Source organism: Nicotiana sylvestris, chromosome 8 (genome assembly GCF_000393655.2).
Source record: "Nicotiana sylvestris chromosome 8, ASM39365v2, whole genome shotgun sequence".
Taxonomy (NCBI): Eukaryota; Viridiplantae; Streptophyta; class Magnoliopsida; order Solanales; family Solanaceae; genus Nicotiana; species Nicotiana sylvestris.
This window is the reverse complement of record NC_091064.1, coordinates 180,408,753-180,427,291: the sequence shown is the minus strand read 5'-3', so window position 1 is coordinate 180,427,291 and position 18,539 is coordinate 180,408,753. Positions and strand designations below refer to the sequence as shown.

General features: G+C 37.1%; 2 protein-coding genes across 2 annotated transcripts; one reads left to right on the top strand and one right to left on the bottom strand.

Annotated features, from left to right (window-relative positions):
- The first annotated feature begins 1,951 nt into the window (after positions 1-1,951).
- On the top strand, positions 1,952-10,436 carry LOC104219343 (cellulose synthase A catalytic subunit 1 [UDP-forming]-like). The gene is made up of 14 exons (XM_009770016.2): positions 1,952-2,275; positions 3,928-4,123; positions 4,215-4,396; positions 4,599-4,716; positions 4,820-5,009; positions 5,380-5,646; positions 5,786-6,131; positions 6,563-6,700; positions 6,787-6,912; positions 7,120-7,332; positions 7,444-7,708; positions 8,350-8,546; positions 8,660-9,010; positions 9,499-10,436. Exons 1-14 carry the CDS (start codon positions 2,195-2,197, stop codon positions 10,084-10,086), a joined length of 3,258 nt encoding a protein of 1,085 aa, XP_009768318.1. The 5' UTR covers positions 1,952-2,194; the 3' UTR covers positions 10,087-10,436.
- A 1,046-nt stretch (positions 10,437-11,482) lies between these two features.
- On the bottom strand, positions 11,483-17,992 carry LOC104219344 (adenine nucleotide transporter BT1, chloroplastic/mitochondrial). Its single transcript, XM_009770018.2, has 3 exons — positions 17,024-17,992; positions 12,294-12,455; positions 11,483-12,199 (listed from the first exon to the last, which is right to left on the bottom strand). The coding sequence occupies exons 1-3, from the start codon at positions 17,582-17,584 to the stop codon at positions 11,726-11,728; spliced, it is 1,197 nt and encodes a 398-aa protein (XP_009768320.1). The 5' UTR covers positions 17,585-17,992; the 3' UTR covers positions 11,483-11,725.
- Between the last annotated feature and the right edge of the window lie 547 nt (positions 17,993-18,539).

The following is an 18,539-nucleotide window of genomic DNA, read 5'->3' as shown; positions in this document are numbered from 1 at the left end:
GTTGTCAGTGAAAAAGTGAAAAAACCAACCTCATTACAACCTTTGGATAAAACAAATGAACTTATGCCACATCAGTAAATTAAAGTATAATCCTATTTTAACTTTAATCATGAGATGAAATGATTCAGGATACCGTTTTACACTATTTGACACGTGTAGCTTTGAAGTTTAAAATAAAATAAATATTCTTATCGAAGTAGTCATCATTTAAAAGCGCGACAAGACATTTATTTTCCATGGAGTATGTTTTTAAGTTGTATATATTCTAATTTTATAATGGTTACATAAAAGTATTATTAAAGAATTACTCCTCTATTTTATTTCAGGTAAACTTAGTCGCACTCGATTTTTTATCAAATAAATAAGCATAAGACATGTGTTTTTTCATGGATATTTTAACTGCTAAGGTTAAAATACTTGATTTGGTTTAAATATCTGTAGACAAATAAAATTTTATTAAATTTAAATCCACAAGTACTTTGGATTTAATCATGTATTAAATATATATTTGTCCAAATGATACTATGGGCTAGTATAATCTGATCGATTATTTAAATCTAAAATGAATTGATTTAATTAAAAATCCAATATATTATTAGGCTAGCCCGCAAATTGGTCTTCTATCAAATGGGTCGGCCCATAAGCCTCAAGCCCAATGATCCACTAGGGTTTTCTTGGAGATTACTCCACCCCACACCTATATAAAAGGGTCAAAGGAGAAGACTAAAAAACAAGCAAGTAAGCAGAAGGAAAGGCTAAAGAAGCTCTGAATAATAGCATCAAGGTCTTCATCCATATCTGCAATTGTCGTCTGTGGTCAAATTCCAAGGCGAACTCACGTCATAGGCGGACGGCTTCAAATCTTCCGTTCGTGATAACCCAACATCAAATCCTGGTTCGTGACGAGCTTCAAATTGTTCGTGACGTACTACAAATCTGAAATCCGTTAAGTTCAAAATCAACCTCTCAAGCTCTTGAACCATCATCCGCGAGGAGAAGAATAAGAGGACTACATCTCTTTAGATTTAGAGATATTTTAGAAATTGTAACCCCATCACTTGAAATTGAATATAATATTTGTCGCTATATTTCTTGTCTTGATTATTATTTTTCAGGAGCGAAATTTAGTTGTTACAATATCGACTAGTGGATAAGTGTTAATCATCAATTTATTGTATCTGAATTTGATCGAAGAAGTTTAAGAATATAAAGAATTTTTTTGAATCTTGTGACATTAAACTAAGGGCCTATTTGGCTATAAATATGTTTTTACTTTTTTTTTTGAATTTTTTTTACTGTTTTCGGAATCAATGTTTGGCCATGACAATTTCAACTTTCACTTGAAGTTGAATTTCAAAAAATTTCAAAATTTTGAAAAACTCCAAAAAACTAATTTCAAAATTTTTACTTCAAATAACTCATAAAAATTCAAAAAACAGCTCCAAATCATATTCATGTCCAAACACAACTCTAGTTTTCAAATACCATTTTATATGATTTTTTTTACTTTTTCCCAAAATTTCACAATTATTATGTCCAAACGGCCACTAAATATACCTATAACATACCGATTTTTTTTTTTTTAATTTTGTGATCTTAAATATAACATATTATTCTTACACGAGAGTATCATTAATGATAAAATAAAAAATTTAAAACTTTAAATTTATAAAATATAAAAAATAATATTTTTTAAGAACATATTGGAAAGGGAAATAAAACACATGAATTAAAACCGAATAAATAGTTCAAGTTAGTACTTAGAAGTGACTCTAAATTCGAAATAGTAAAGATGTGAAAGAAAAACTCCACATTTTATTAACTTTCTGTTTAGACTTTAGAATCAGCCAGCTATCTAAAGCTGATTCTTGGTAACCGGTCAAGCAAGTTAAAAATCCTAATAATGAATATTAAAAAATAGTTAATTGAATAGAAACAAATTTCCCAAGGAAATGATAAAAAGACAAAGCATACCACACAAGGAAGGAGAAGTAGAGGGGGTGCAGACAGTGATGGCCAGTTGATTTTGGCTAAAGAAGCTAAGAAAATGCACTGCTAATTCACATTTCCATAACCCCTTTTTCATTTCTGCTAATCTTTTCAATACCCCAAAGTGAATCAAGATTCATCAAGCTGTAGTGGGGTGTAAATTGTGCTATAGTTGTAGTACCCCTCTGTTTCTTGAGGAAGAGAAATGGAGGCAAGTGCTGGTATGGTAGCTGGATCTCACAAGAGGAATGAATTGGTTCGGATTCGCCATGATTCTGATAGTGGGGTATGGTTCTTGAATATTACCCTTGTACCTTATCACTCCTAAAATTAATTTTTTTTTTGTATTCAATTATTTAATTCAGTTTGGGTGTTTAGATCTGATTGGTGATAATGTGATAGTGAGATTTCTGATAAAGTGTAGATCTTTTTATCAATCTGGACTTATGTGTTCAAGTTTAGTAAGATTTCTGATAAAGTTTGAATCTTTTCATCAATCTGGACTTCAAAGTGCCCAATTTGGTTTGTTTTGAGCATTTCGGGTTGTAAATTTGCTTGGAGTTTGTGCTTTGCATCAGGTCTTCATTGAAGTGGAGTGAGTTCTTTGGCCTTGTGTTTCAGTTTTAATTCAATGTGGGTTCTTAGATCTGACTCTGTGATAGTGTGTATTGAGATTTCTGACAAAGTTTTGATCTTTTCATTAATTTGGATTTCAAAGTGACGGATTTAGTTATTTAAGTAATTGGGTTTGTAAATTTGGTTGAAGTTTGTATTTTGCATTAGGTCTTGGTTGAAGACTTGAAAGTAGAGTGAGTTATTAGTCCAAGACTGGGTTTGTTCTCATGGACTTGGAAGTAGATCGATGTGAATATTGCTTTTAATTTCTTGATATGCTTCTATATATTGCTTTCTTTTGGGGTGTGATTTTTATGTTGACAGTATTGGCTCTATAATATACATGTTTTTTGACAGTTCCCCTTCATATATGAAGTTGATGTTTATTTGGTCTGGATTCTGTTCTTTAAAGATGTACTTCATTGGTACAACAGATCTCAGGGGTTTGCCTATTGCTGTCAATTCTGGTGTCATCCTAATGTAGTAATTTGATAGTTGCTTTTTGGAGAAAGATATTCAATTCTGAACTTCTGTTAGATCCACATATTCAATTCAAGACTATGATTATGAATTATTTCTTAGATTTTTCTTATGTGATTGGCACTCGATTATCGAATAAAATAGGAGTATTCGTGATATGTTTGGTTTAGAGCTGCACATTTCATCCATTTGCTTTTGGATGGACTCAAGTGCAATTTCTTAGAATTACTTTTATTGACAAATATAAGGAGGCAAAATTTTCAGGGCATGAAGCAACAACAACAACAACAACAACCCAGTGTAATCCCACAAGTGGGGTCTGGGGAGGGTAATATGTACGCAGACCTTACCTCTACCCCGAGAGGCAGAGAGGCTGTTTCCAGGAGACCCTCGGCTCAAAGAGGCAACAAGAGACACTATATTAGTATTATCAATAGACTCATAATAAAACAACATAAAGTACCATAAAATCCATAACATAACATAAATACCATAAAAAACAAAGTAACAGCAATATAAGAGATATAGGAAATACGAGAAAGATGGAAAGATAATTAATGATTATAAAAAAATGAATTATCACCTTTGAAAGGAGCAACTAATGGTTGTACTTTAAAAAAAAGTATAATTAATGTTCGTTTACTTGAAAAGGAATTTCTTGCTGAAACGGATGAATTCACTTTAATTTCCTGTACCCTCCTTCCAAATGAGTAAATGCCCCCCCTCCCCCCCCCCCCCGCTATTGACTCTCATGCACCTTTCTAGATTGAAGCTTGAGTAAGTTTGTGTGTCTTTGTTGGTTAATCTAAATTCCTGTTAATTAAAGTGAACACTATGGTGCAGCCGAAAGCCTTGAAGCCTCTCGATAATCAAATATGCCAAATTTGTGGTGATACTGTTGGGTTGACTGCTAGTGGTGATCTGTTCGTTGCTTGTAATGAGTGTGCCTTTCCTGTTTGCCGGGCTTGTTATGAGTATGAGCGCAAAGATGGAAATCAAGCATGTCCTCAATGCAAGACCAGATACAAGAGGCACATGGGTGAGTTTGACATCTTTTTTCTTTTGGTTTCATTTTTGTTTCAAAACTGAGCTTGTGAAACTAAATCATTGCTTGTTGGTCCATGTATTAGGGAGTCCACGAGTAGATGGAGATGATGATGAGGAAGATGTTGATGACATTGACAATGAGTTCAATTATGCTCAAGGAAACAGCAAAGCCAGACAGCAATGGCAGGGTGACGATGCTGGTCTCTCTTCATCCTCTAGACATGAATCTCAGCAACCAATCCCTCTTCTCACTAACGGGCAGCAAGTGAGTGATATATGTGTTTACGTTGTCATTCTTGTTGCTTTGTGTATTTTTGTTTCATTAGTCTGTTGTAAAAGAACCTCATATGAAGTCCTCGTGTTACATCCCTATATGGGATTGAAGCGCAGTTGATTGGATTTTTTTCTGATCGGTAAATAGTAACTTTTACTTTTTCTGTCTAACAAATTCTTTCTGCTTATCGTAGGTTTCTGGTGAGATTCCTAGGTCCATGACTGATACGCAATCTGTAAGAAGTATGTCAGGACCCCTAGGCCCTGGAGATAAGCATGCATCCCTGTCTTATGTTGATCCAAGGCAGCCTGGTACAGGCCTATTTGAATATATTCTTTATATAACTGTAATGGTGTATTTAAATACTTTTGTTCTTTCTTTTTAACTTCTGATGATTTCATATTCTTTTTGCAGTTCCTGTAAGAATTGTGGACCCCTCAAAGGACTTGAATTCTTATGGGCTTGGAAGTGTTGACTGGAAGGAGAGGGTAGAAGGCTGGAAACTTAAACAGGAGAAAAATATGGTGCAAACGTCAAGCAGATACACAGAAGGGAAAGGGGGAGACATCGAAGGGACAGGATCAAATGGAGAAGAGCTGCAAATGTGAGCATCTTATTGTATAATTGGAATTTTTTTAGGGAACAATACGATATATGATAGTTGACCTAGTCAAACTTTCACTCCTTTTGTAGGAAAGTTTTGTACTGTGAGCTATTTTGAGTCTTTTAGAATTTCTGTTTACTTCAGCACTGATATACATCTCACTCTCACTGCTAAAATCTTGTATTACTTAGTCTGGGATGTGAAAAGTTAGAAAATTTTTGTTTTTGTTTTACTTGAACTGTTCTTTGTTTATTAGTCAATCTTTATTGGTTATCTAATACAGCTTTCCTGTTGTTTCATCTTTGTTCAAAATGCTGTATGAAAAATAGATACTCAAATCTGTTTTACTTAATGGTTTTCTCATTGACAGGGCTGATGATGCTCGCCAGCCTCTGAGCCGCGTGGTGCCTATCCCTTCATCCCACCTTACCCCATATCGGGTTGTAATCATTTTGCGGTTGGTCATCTTGGGCTTTTTCTTGCAATACCGGCTAACTCATCCAGTGAATGATGCATATCCTCTGTGGCTAGTATCAGTTATATGTGAGGTTTGGTTTGCCTTGTCCTGGCTTCTCGATCAGTTTCCGAAATGGTCACCGATCAATCGTGAGACATTCCTTGACAGACTGGCCGTGAGGTTAGTTGCTAAGATACTCTTAGGCAAGAAACTTTTTGATTAGTGAAAGGTTTCCTTTTGCGTCCTTTTAGGATAAATACTAGATTTCATATCCATGTAGTGTAGTTTAAGGTCTTGAAATTCTTTCTTGCTTTTTCAGATATGATAGAGAAGGGGAGCCTTCGCAGCTTGCACCTGTTGATGTTTTCGTCAGTACAGTGGATCCCATGAAAGAACCTCCACTCATTACTGCTAACACGGTGTTGTCCATTCTTGCTGTGGATTATGCTGTCGACAAGGTCTCCTGCTATGTTTCAGATGATGGTTCAGCAATGCTAACATTTGAAGCCCTTTCTGAGACAGCCGAGTTTGCAAGGAAATGGGTTCCCTTCTGCAAGAAGTTCAATATTGAGCCTCGGGCACCTGAATTTTATTTTGCTCAAAAGATAGATTATTTGAAGGACAAGGTTCAGCCTTCTTTTGTGAAAGAGCGCAGGGCAATGAAGGTACACATGAATTTTAAATGTTTTGAATTTAGCAATGGGGACTGTGTGCATCTCATTTACTTGATGGTATTGGTATTAGGCATCACATCTTAGAAATAGGCTTTTGATGGTAGTTTAGTTTTATTTCAGCAAATGCTCCATTAGGTAAATTCAATCATTTTTTATAAGATTTTGGAAGGCTGAGTTAATGCATTCATATTTTTTTGGGACAAGTAGTTGTGGAGGTTACTTTAACCTGAACGTTTGTTGGTTAGCTGCATAGTAATTTACAATAAATCATTTGCAAAGTTCTGCGAGTTGGGAACCTCAGGCCTCTCCATTATTAGGATTTATGTTGATACCACTGCCAAAATTCTTTTTTCTCTGAAATAATCCTGAACCTTTACACCAATCAAAACAATAATAATAATCTGACAATTTTGACTGTGCAGAGGGAATATGAAGAATTTAAAATACGGATCAATATCCTTGTTGCAAAAGCACAAAAGATGCCCGAAGAAGGTTGGACAATGCAAGATGGAACACCTTGGCCTGGAAATAACCCTAGGGATCATCCAGGAATGATCCAGGTACACTTTGTCTCTAATTTATGTCAGAGTTCATGCACTATTCACCTTGTCCTATTTTTAATTATTTGGTTCGGATTGGATGATAGGTTTTTTTGGGGCACAGCGGGGGTCTTGATACTGATGGAAATGAACTTCCTCGTCTGGTTTATGTTTCTCGTGAGAAGCGACCAGGTTTTCAGCACCACAAGAAAGCTGGAGCTATGAATGCTTTGGTAGGCCACTGATAATCACAATAAGCGATATTCCATTTTTATTGAGCATGCTGTCAAGTTGAACAGTTCTTTTTTATACAGCTCATGGTTGCTGTGATGCAGAATGTCACTTAACATATTGATCATGTTTTTCTCCTTGTGCCATCTGATATTTTAGCTTGTGTGATGTTTAATTTTATTTAAGCTATACCTTTCATTTTTCTGCAGATTCGTGTTTCTGCAGTTCTTACCAATGGAGCATATATTTTGAATGTCGACTGTGATCACTACTTCAACAACAGCAAAGCACTTAAAGAAGCTATGTGTTTCTACATGGATCCTGTTCTTGGAAAGAAGACATGTTATGTTCAGTTCCCTCAACGATTTGATGGCATTGACTTGCACGATCGATATGCTAACCGCAACATTGTGTTCTTTGATGTAAGTGTCACGTACACATTCTCCAGATTGCTTATCAATCACCTCTGGTATGTGAGTCATGTTTAAATTGGTTCCAATGCGTGCTCATTTCATCATGTTTGTGTTTCGCAGATAAACTTGAAAGGGTTGGATGGTCTTCAGGGTCCTATGTACGTCGGAACTGGGTGTTGTTTTAACAGGCAGGCCCTCTATGGGTATGATCCTGTCTTAACTGAGGCTGATTTGGAGCCAAACATCATTGTAAAGAGCTGTTGTGGGTCAAGGAAGAAGGGAAGGAGCGGAAACAAGAAATACATTGATAAGAAGAGGGCTGCCAAAAGAACTGAATCCACCATCCCGATTTTTAATATGGAAGACATTGAAGAAGGTGTTGAAGGTACGTCCTTAGTATCAATATCCCTGAAAAACCTGTCCTTCCTCTGTGGTAAATTGCGTATTCTACAGTGTCATTTTAAAACATCTAACTTCTCAGGGATACACTAAGCAGGATATACTGGAGAAATATTTAAACTTTTGACCGTTGACATATTCTGAGGTTCTTTCTATCAGATATCTGGAGGGATGGGAACTAAACTGAGATAACCTTTTTATGATATTTCTCTATTGATCCTTCATTCAGCAGTATGACTTGAAAAAATAAGTTTAACTTATGTGATTATCTTAACTAACACTCAAGGGTGTGCCGTAGTGGTCAATAAAGTGGGTGGACAACCATGAGGTCTTAGGTTCAAATTTGGAGGCAAAACACTAGGTGATGTCTTCCCATTTGTCCAAGCCTTGATGAACAAAGTTGCCTGGTACCTGTGGTTGTGAGAGGTACCATGTACCCCTTGGAATCAGTTCAGGTGCATCGTAAGGTTGTGCGGACACCATGCTTGCCAAAAAAATCTTAGAAACCAATTTTTACAATCATTCCAACTTCTCAGCCTGTGTTACCTGTCTCATAGCTGAGGTCGCTAGATGTATATTCACCTTCATCATGATGTTGTTTGTTGACTGTTTTCCTTGGGTTTGCAGGATATGATGAGGAGAAGTCGCTGCTTATGTCACAGAAGAGCTTGGAGAAGCGGTTTGGTCAATCACCGGTGTTTATTGCTGCCACCTTTATGGAACAAGGAGGCATTCCTCCATCCACTAATCCTGCAACTCTTCTTAAAGAAGCAATCCATGTTATTAGCTGTGGCTACGAGGACAAGACTGAATGGGGCAAAGAGGTACAGAACTGCTGCGTATCATTCTGTTATCTCTAAGATGTGTGTTTTGCGTGGCTCTATTGATTTTATTGTGGCACAAAAGCCCTTATTAAGCTTTGTTTTTTTCCTATCAGATTGGGTGGATCTATGGATCTGTCACTGAAGATATTTTGACTGGGTTTAAGATGCATGCACGAGGATGGTATTCCTTATATTGCATGCCTCCTCGGCCAGCATTTAAAGGGTCTGCCCCTATCAATCTTTCTGATCGTTTAAACCAGGTGCTTCGGTGGGCCTTAGGTTCTGTTGAAATCCTGTTGAGTAGGCATTGCCCAATATGGTATGGGTACAGCGGCAGATTGATGCTTCTGGAGAGAATAGCATATATCAACACCATTGTCTATCCTATCACATCTTTACCTTTGCTTGCCTACTGTACCCTTCCTGCCATCTGTCTTCTGACAGGAAAATTTATCATTCCTGAGGTAAGTCAAAAGTTCCATTCAGATTGCTTTATGCCGTTAAGTTTAACTCGTATCAGAAATAGTACTTGTCCAATTAGAAAGGGCTGAGTATACTAACTTCGCACTCCGATAGCTATTGAATTGAGTCCCTGGTTTGGTGGGGAGGAACCGGTGTAAAGAATCAAAAAGTGGAAAATAGGGAAATGAAAGTAATTAATAGAATTTTTTTCCTCTTCCTTGAATTCTCCTCTTAGCTTGCAAAATTTTTCCAATGTTGCAAATTTTCTGTGTCTTTTTTCTGAGAACTATTTTGCTCTTCTGATTTTAATATAATGGTTAGCTTTACTTTGAATAGGATTGTATGTTCATCCCTCTAGATGTATTTATAATGTTCCTTTGTGATCAAGCTTGCCCGTAGTTATGGTCTAGATCACCTTGGCTGTGTGTATATTTCCAAATACATCTGAAGTATCGTGTATGTTTAATAAATGATTCTCAATTACCTGCAGATAAGCAACTATGCCGGCATTTGGTTCATCCTTCTCTTCCTTTCCATTTTTGCCACCGGTATATTGGAGCTTAGGTGGAGTGGTGTGAGTATTGAGGACTGGTGGAGAAATGAACAGTTCTGGGTCATTGGTGGTACATCGGCTCACTTGTTTGCAGTCTTCCAAGGTCTCCTGAAAGTGCTTGCTGGGATTGATACCAACTTTACAGTCACGTCAAAGGCATCCGACGAGGATGGAGATTTCGCCGAGCTTTATGTGTTCAAATGGACGTCTCTGCTCATTCCTCCAACAACAATCCTTATTGTGAACCTTGTAGGAATCGTGGCTGGTGTTTCATATGCCATAAACAGTGGATATCAATCATGGGGTCCTCTATTCGGAAAGTTGTTCTTTGCCATTTGGGTCATTGTCCACTTGTATCCTTTCCTCAAAGGTTTGTTGGGACGACAGAATCGTACTCCTACCATTGTCATTGTCTGGGCGGTTCTCCTTGCATCCATATTCTCATTGCTTTGGGTGCGCATCGATCCCTTCACATCAGATGCTGCAAAGACTGCTGCAAGAGGTCAATGTGGCGTCAACTGCTAGTAAACTTCTTATGGTCATCATTTTGTTTTAAAGTAAGATGTTAGCCAATGCTTTCCTTATTGTATATAAGAAAACTAAGACGCTGAAACACGCGCAAGGCCTATAGTCATGTTGTACCACTGTTAGTCAGGAGTCTGATGCACGAAAAACATCGAACTCTTATTGGATTTTTGTCTGCCTCATTGTTTTTTGTATACCCTTTGGCATGTATCAGATGTTCATGCAAGTCCTGTAACTTAGATGTGAAGAATTTTAAATTTGTTGTCATTGTGCAGTATCGTGCTATATTGTAGACCTTCAAAGAGATGATATCATAATTTATAATCCAAATTTATCTGCCTGCTTCTGAATTGTTTTTGGAACTGTTAATCTGTCTTGATGCTATTGAATTGAGACATTCTCATGACAAATGCATTGTTTATTCAACTACAATCAAGGCCAACAACTTTGTTCAAATGCCAAGTAGTCTGTTATTGCGGCCTCTTTTTATAGGAAAAATTCTTCTGACACATCAATCATTTATATTGTATTTACCGTCCGAGCAAATTTACTATTCGTAGTTATATTTGAATTTTATAGCAAATCCATGAAACAAGAGATTTATAGTTTTGAACTGAAACAAGAGAGCAACAAGCTTCCGTAGCTTAGTTGGTTAGAGGGCGCGCTTAATTAGTTGAGGTCTTGAGTTTGACTCTATTTTGTTTTTGTATTTCGTCGTTGCACAAACGAAAACAGTCGATACAGGTTGTATCCTTTATATACACTCCTGTATACAGTTGATACATATTTGTATCCTTCAATTGCGCGAATGAATACAATTGATATATGTTGTATTTGTTGCGCGAATGAGTACAGTTGACACATGTTATATTCGTTGTACAAGCTAGTAACAATTGAACAATAGCTACAAATAGTAATTAGACAAACTATAGTTACTAGACTCTAAAGTATAGTGTTTTATGAAAATACATCTTTGTTATATGAATCTTAACTATCGATGTCGCCATCTTAGTCCAAAATTATATTAAATATTGGCCAATAATCAATGAAACCTCACTTGTGAACATAGGATTGCGCATTCTAATAGAGCTCACATTGGCTGTTTTCTCGCCTCAGAGAAATTTTCGACCATCGAGTACAATGTTTGTATTAGTGGTGGGGCTTAATCTTGACATCAATGAAAGCTATAGACTTTCCAATTTGGCGGGCAAATAAGTTGGACCCTATGTACATTTGAGAACACGTTTGATCCAACATTAGTGCACGAGCAAAGTAATAAACAACTGGAAAGTAGCATAGCACGATTCTCATTCTCACCTAATATATTCGATACTGGCTGAAACAGCTTTGACACACAAAGGTCAAGGTTTATCAGTCAAATGGTAATGGCAATGTCTTATCATCAAACTGCATTTCATTACCTTGACTCAATAACGGAAAAAGATATACCAAAACCAGTATCCACTGTTCTTGAGATTTTATCAATTCTCACCTGACAAACCAGGCTCAATCCAAAACAAAATTCCGAGCATCTGGAAAAAAGGAGCAAGATAAATTAACTCAATTGTATAAAGAAGATGTCCCCTACCTTTTCCCTATTCTTGAAATGCTCTATGACCCTATCGCGTAAGGAGCTTCTTTACTCTTCATTCTCTGCCTCTATCAATATCCTCTTGCATGCTTCATAACACATGAAAGATATTCCTGCTGCAGGAACTAACTTCATGCAGCTCGGACCGAGGCCTTTATACAACCCCTGAATCCCCTCCTTTTCAAGTATACTGGCAAGAGCATGAATTACATTCTTGTAAACTACTCTTCCACTAACAGCGCCCACCTGCATATGCTTACGAGCCACCTCTAAAGGAAACGTTGCACTGCTAGATATAGCACCTGCTGCTGATCCAATCAGAAGTGTCTCTATGTTTCCGATCTTTTCTTCTTTGAAAATCTTTCTGTAAGCTTTCCGCAATGTATCATACGCAAAGTAGTTTGTGGCGGCATAGGGAATGACTCCAATAAGACTAGGAGTGAGACCTCTATAGAGCTCACCAGGCCCACCCTCTTTCAATATTTTTACGAATGCATCAAATAAACCATCGTAAACTTCTCTCTGCAGATAACAAAGGTCAATAAATCACGTACTATTTTCATATAAAGTTCCAGAAGAATACCTTTAAGCTATCAACAGCAACTTTCATTTTTACCTGAATCGTCAATCGAGTCTTGACTAGCTCGAGAGGATATGTCAGTAAAGTAGAGCTGACTCCGGCACAGGCTCCTGCAACTAATGAAGCAGGAATTGGAATTTTGGGTTGCTCTCCGAGTTTAGGTGACAAGTTCTTGTTAACAGTATCATATGCAAAAAGCTGCAGTAGAAAAAAAATACAAAAAGATATCAGCCAATGATAAGAAACGCTGCAAGAAAACCATTGTTCGTGCTGAAAGGTATGACTCAAAGGTTAAGTATTGACAATTAATTCATACATGAAAAGCCGCAAATGTTCACGCATAGTGGAATTACTATGTTGCTCAAGCTTTATCCATCATAAAGTACAGATAAGTTAGGCAAAAGCTCACTAGAAACAATTCAAGCTTCTCGGAGCTGATCCTTCACCGCCCTAAATCAAACCAACGCAAGTTGCAACCATTCAACTTCAGTAATTAAGTAATGCTAATTTCACCAAAAAACCAGCGACACATGGATTTTTGTGATCAAAATTCCATCTTTACCATTTAACTGGGGTGAGAAGAAGACAGACGAAGTAAGACAGAAGGTAAGGGAATGTCAAACCAGTTATACAAGAAAGCAGAGACGGAAATACTTGCAGGTTTTACCCAAATCTATTCAACAGTCACCTATATACTGAAATCGCTAAGGTGGGTAAAGAGATGAGAGGCCGTAATTACCTTCATATGAAATTGGAAGTAATGAGAAACTGCTAAAGAACAAGCTAAACAAAAATAATTTTCTCATCTCTCATTTCCATTTCCTCCTAAGGAAGGAAATCAAAAATAGAAACTCTGAAGTAAAATCAAGTATCCTGATGCATACATATCATGCACCAATAAGAACTGTGAAAATTCCACAGGGTAGAAAAGTAGAACACTACATCAGAGGAGCAATAAGAAGATCAAATAATATTTTGACTTGTTACTGGTCGCTCAGCAAAGCATTACTGGCACAGAGATTCAGTCAGAAAAGAAAAACAATTGAACAGATAACACTTGCTTTAACTTTCAGCAATTCACTACAAAAGAAGTGCCACCTAATCCTATATTGTTCCGTAGGCTTGTGATCTACCGCCCAAAGGGCCAGTAGCACCAAAAATATAAGAAAAAAGCAGACTACCCGCTCTGTTTATCCTAAACCACCAATCCCTCAAAATGAAAAAGGCTTTCCCTTGACAAGCACATTTACTCCAACAGCAGCAACTGAACTACTAATATTACTATGCCTCAATCCCAAGCTATATGGGGCCGACTATATGAAATCCTCATTAACCATGTTGCTCAATGTAGAACCAGCAATCTGATATACCCCTTCGTTTCAATTTAGATGACACAAAATCTGAAGGGGAGCCTTGGCGTAACTGGTAAAGTTGTTGCCATGTGACCAGGAGGTCACGAGTTCAAGCTGTGGAAACAGTCTCTTGCAAAAATGCAGGGCAAGACTGCATACTATAGATCTTTGTGGTCTGGCCCTTCCCCGGACCCTGCGCATAGCGGGAGCTTAGTGCACCAGGCTGTCCTTTTTACTTTCCTAAATAGTTCGTTCCAAAAAGAATGCCACATTTTTATAATTGAAAATAATTCAACTTTAAACTTTTTTTTTTGCCCATTTTACCCTAAATGAGAAGCTTTTATAACCACAAAAAATGTCATGGCCCCACAAAGCTTTTACCCTTAAACTTTTAAGACCACAAGTTTCAAAAGTCTTTCTTTTTTTCTCCTTAAAACTCCGTGCCGAGTCAAACATCATCTAAATTGAAACGGAGGAGTAGCAGGTCAACTCCAATATACAAAAAGAAAAGATGAGGCTAAACAAGTAATATCAAAGGCACCAATTGAGGGTTCCTGAAGCCATAATGCATATAATTCTCCGAAAAAGCATTGTTAATGTTTTCTTAGAAGAAGCAATTACTTGCATGCAAAGCTAATCAATCAATCAGGTCGGGAAAACAACGAGACACATAACACTTGCATAACTTCCAGACAAAGGCGGATTGGGGGGGGGGGGGGAAGGGGGTTCGCCTTCGCCGAAAAATTACACTGCGTATATAAGGCAAAATCTGTTTTTTACCTTTATATATTAAGTTTTGAACCCCCTTAACACAACCCAAAAGTGTAGCTTAGTGGTCAAGGGGGTTCAAAACCTTCCTAAGGTCATAAGTTCAATTCCCACTAGGTACAATTATTTTTTTTGAACCCCCTTCGTGGAGATCCTGCCTCTGCCACTGCTTCCACAGAGTTCGTTATCAAATATAGTGTCAGAAAATCCTATCTTGTTCCTTATATACCTGATCCACTGACCAAAGGACCAAAAGTAATAAAAGATTAAAAATGAGAAAAGAAAGTAGCATCTTATCTCCTTTCCTATTCATCATAGCCATGGAAGGATTGAACAACATGATCAAAACGGCTAAAGTCAGTGGATGGGTTAAAGGATTTGAGGTAAACAGGAGTGAGGCTAACAATCTAGAGATCACACATCTCCAATACGCAGATGACACTCTAGTCTTCTGTGATGCTGAAAAAGAACAACTTAGATTCTTAAGGATCATTTTGGTCCTATTTGAGGGAGTATCAGGATTACACATTAACTGGAGGAAGAGCAATATTTTTCCTATTAATGAAGTTGACAACATGGGGCAACTGACTCAGATATTGGGAGGAGAAGTTGGGTCCCTACCAACAGTTTACCTTGGGATGCCTCTTGGTGCAAGGTCCAAATCAAAAGAAATCTGGAATTCAGTCATAGAAAAGTGTGAGAAGAAGTTGTCAAGATGGAAATCGCAATACCTATCATTGGGGGGTAGACTAGTTCTAATCAACTCAGTATTAGACTCTCTACCTACTTACATGATGTCTTTGTTCCCAATTCCAGCAGGCGTTTTACAGAGATTGGACAAACTCCGAAGAACATTCCTTTGGCAAGGCAATAAGGAGAAAAAGGTCTTCCATTTAGTCAATTGGAAGACGATAACAATGGAGAAAAAACAAGGGGGAATGGGGATAAGGAATTTGAAGAACCAAAGCAAGGCTCTCAGAATTAAATGGTTATGGAAGTACTCTAAAGAACCCCAATCTTTATGGTCCAAAGTGATCAAAGCAAAGTATGGTGAAGAAAGCAACTGGGTGTCAAAAAAAGTCAGAACATCACAGGGAGTTAGTGTGTGGAAATCCATCAGAGAACTTTGGCCAATAATGAACAATCACTCCTCCATAAGAGTGAACAACGGAAGGAACACATCATTTTGGAATGATAACTGGTTAGGAATTGGAAGCTTAAAGGAAAGATACCCAGATATGTTCGGGTTAGCACAAAACCAGCATAAGACAGTAGCTGAAATGAGGAGTTGTCAAGGATGGGAAATAGCTCTAAGAAGGCAGCTGAATGACTGGGAGATAACAAGATTAACTGACCTCTACAAAGAGCTGGAAGCATTTACAGGATTACAAGAAGGGTTGGATTCAATATGGTGGGAGAGGCACAACAGAGGGGTTTACCGAGTGAAGGATGCATATAAGATTTTGAATCATGACAATCAACAGGTAGACACATGGCCTTGGAAACATATATGGAAAACAAAGATTCCATACAAGGTAGCTTGCTTCACTTGGCTACTAGCAAAAGAAGCGGTTTTAACCCAGGATAATCTCATAAAAAGGGGAATATCACCGTGTTCAAGATGTTTTCTGTGTGGGGAGAATACTGAGACTGTCAACCATTTGTTTCTACATTGCAAGATTACAGACCAACTATGGAAAATCTTTATTAATCTTTGGGGTATTTCATGGTCAATGCCATACAGGATTAAAGATGTCATTTATAGTTGGGAAGAAGCTGGAGCTGAAGCAACTAGCAGAGATAGATGGAGGACTGTTCCGGCATGTATTTGGTGGACAGTCTGGAGGGAAAGGAACACTAAATGTTTTGAAGACAGAAGCAATCCTCTGCAGAAGATCAAACTCAATTGTATTCTTCTATTTTGTTTTTGGTGCAAACAGATGTACACAGAAGATACATTGACAATCATAGACATACTAGGATCCTGCTAGGTTTTGAATTAGAATATCTTCAAATTCTCTCAATGTAAATTTGGTTTTTAGTGCAACCTATGTACTGATTTTTATAATATATACAATAGTTATCAAATCAAAAAAAAGAAAAGAAAGTAGCATCCGGAGATGTTTAATCCTATAATGCTAATCTCTCAAAACCAGAAGGCTGTGGTCATGAAGCAGGTTAACTCCAATATACATAGAGAAAGGAGGAGGCCAAATAAGTCATCTTATAGGCAAATGCAGCCACAGCCATAAATAAGAGCAATAGCAAAGACAAAATATTAACATCAAGAAACATTGGTGAAGCGTAAAAGGGGAACTTCTCTCCCTCAACCTAACCTTAATAGAGAAACAAGGACCATACATCTACTTCAATTTCTTTCTGTTAAAACGAAAAGTCATTGCCTGAATGATGACAACTCATGTCACAGCAGTATAAAGGTTGAAATCAAAGTAAATTTTCGACTTACTGAGGATTCAAAGGATCGATCATAAGCTGCGTAATAAAGCCATTAATTAACAAATAACAACTTCACATGAGATCATTTATATCAATAACAAACATTAGTAGCATAAAAAAAAGCCTCAAACTCAAGTTTACGAATGAGTACCAAATAGAAAATATAAGAAAGTAAGACTTAAATTTTACCTCTACAGCTTTGCTAGGCGCAACTCGGATCACATTAACCAAGTTACCCCTAAACAATCCAGTCCATCCTTCAGTATTCATAATATTATTGAACACCTCAGTAGAAGAATGCCCACTACTTCCAACCATCAAATGTGTCCTTATTGTCTCCAATGGAGCTACAGCTGTCCTAGATATCGCCCCGGCAATTGCACCACTAATTAACCTCCTTAATGAAGGATTTGCCACCTTAAACTTAATCTTAAGCCCACCTTTCTTCTTCTTCTTCTTCTTCAAAACCCCCTCTTCCTCCTCTCCATGGCCTACAATCTCAGGGAATGACAAATACTTCATATACAAATCAAAATAAGGTAACTTAAATCCACCATTTTCGTCCCGGGAATTCGAATTATTAGGTGATGAAACACCAAAACCCATACTTCCCATCTGACCAACTGATGCAAATAAACCACCAACAGGAACAAAGTTTGAATCTTGGAGACTCCATTGAAACCCCAACTGAGAATTACACAAATTCCCATCTCTTTTACACTCCAACACTTGCATTTCCTTTCTATCCATCACTCTAAATCTCCCCACCCAAAAAAAAAAGAACCCTTTTTTGTTTTTACTTTTTAATAATAAAAAAAATCAGAACATAAGCAAATCCTAAGATTTCATGTCAGCACACAATTTGGGGAGTGTCAAATAAGGAAAAGAATCGATTTTTACCCATTCTTGACAAGTGGGGGTAATGACTAAAGATTCGATTTTCTAGAAGGGAATAAATAGAACAAGAAAGGGGATTTAAAAAATTAATGCTTTGGAGAAGAAGAGATTTTGATAATATCTTTGAAGAATCTTGTAGGCGATATATGCAATGAAGTGGGGTTTTTTTTGTGAAGGATGAAAAATGAGTAACACAGGTGTGACTCTGTTCTTCCCCCTTCCAACCCCAGAAAACGAAAGGAGGAAAAGATTTGTGAAATCTCTTTTATATTTATATATCACCCCCTTTTCCCTTTTGTTCCTTCTCTTTTAGGGTTTTTTAATACCTACTCGTATTTTTATTGTTTCTCACTCTATGTTCGATATGGTTTTGGGCTCCTGTTAATCCGGTTTTGCACGGTTTAAACTTTAAAGTTTATTGAAGTTGAAGTATTAACGTCTTATTATTAAAACTCGAATTCGAAACTTCTAATTAAGAGGGTAGAAACGCATTGATTCTATTTTATCGCTATTTTAAGGTTATAGACTTATACTTGCGAAAGATATACTTTCTTCATATAGTCGCTAGTCAAATATATAAATAATATACATTATTAATATATAAAATGTATATAAGATACGTTAATATATAAAAATATATATTTTTTGGCTAGTATTTTGAAGGGCAATTATGATATGTAGATTTTTCACTTTCTTATTGTGTATGGGTAAAATTGGGGGCAGAGTTTTCTTCGATTTCCCGATGAGGAAACAAAGGGGAAGCATGACTCGACATGATTATAGTCGAGGTCCAAGAGCCCCTCGAATC

Coding starts and splice junctions, on each gene's coding strand:
- LOC104219343 (XM_009770016.2), top strand. CDS start 2,195: ATGGAGGCAAGTGCTGGTATGGTAGCTGGATCTCACAAGAGGAATGAA. Junction 6,132..6,562: donor AAGAGCGCAGGGCAATGAAG/GTACACATGAAT, acceptor TTGACTGTGCAG/AGGGAATATGAAGAATTTAA. Junction 6,913..7,119: donor CTGGAGCTATGAATGCTTTG/GTAGGCCACTGA, acceptor ATTTTTCTGCAG/ATTCGTGTTTCTGCAGTTCT.
- LOC104219344 (XM_009770018.2), bottom strand. CDS start 17,584: ATGGATAGAAAGGAAATGCAAGTGTTGGAGTGTAAAAGAGATGGGAAT. Junction 12,456..17,023: donor CGCCTAGCAAAGCTGTAGAG/GTAAAATTTAAG, acceptor TTTCTACTGCAG/CTTTTTGCATATGATACTGT. Junction 12,200..12,293: donor AGACTCGATTGACGATTCAG/GTAAAAATGAAA, acceptor TGTTATCTGCAG/AGAGAAGTTTACGATGGTTT.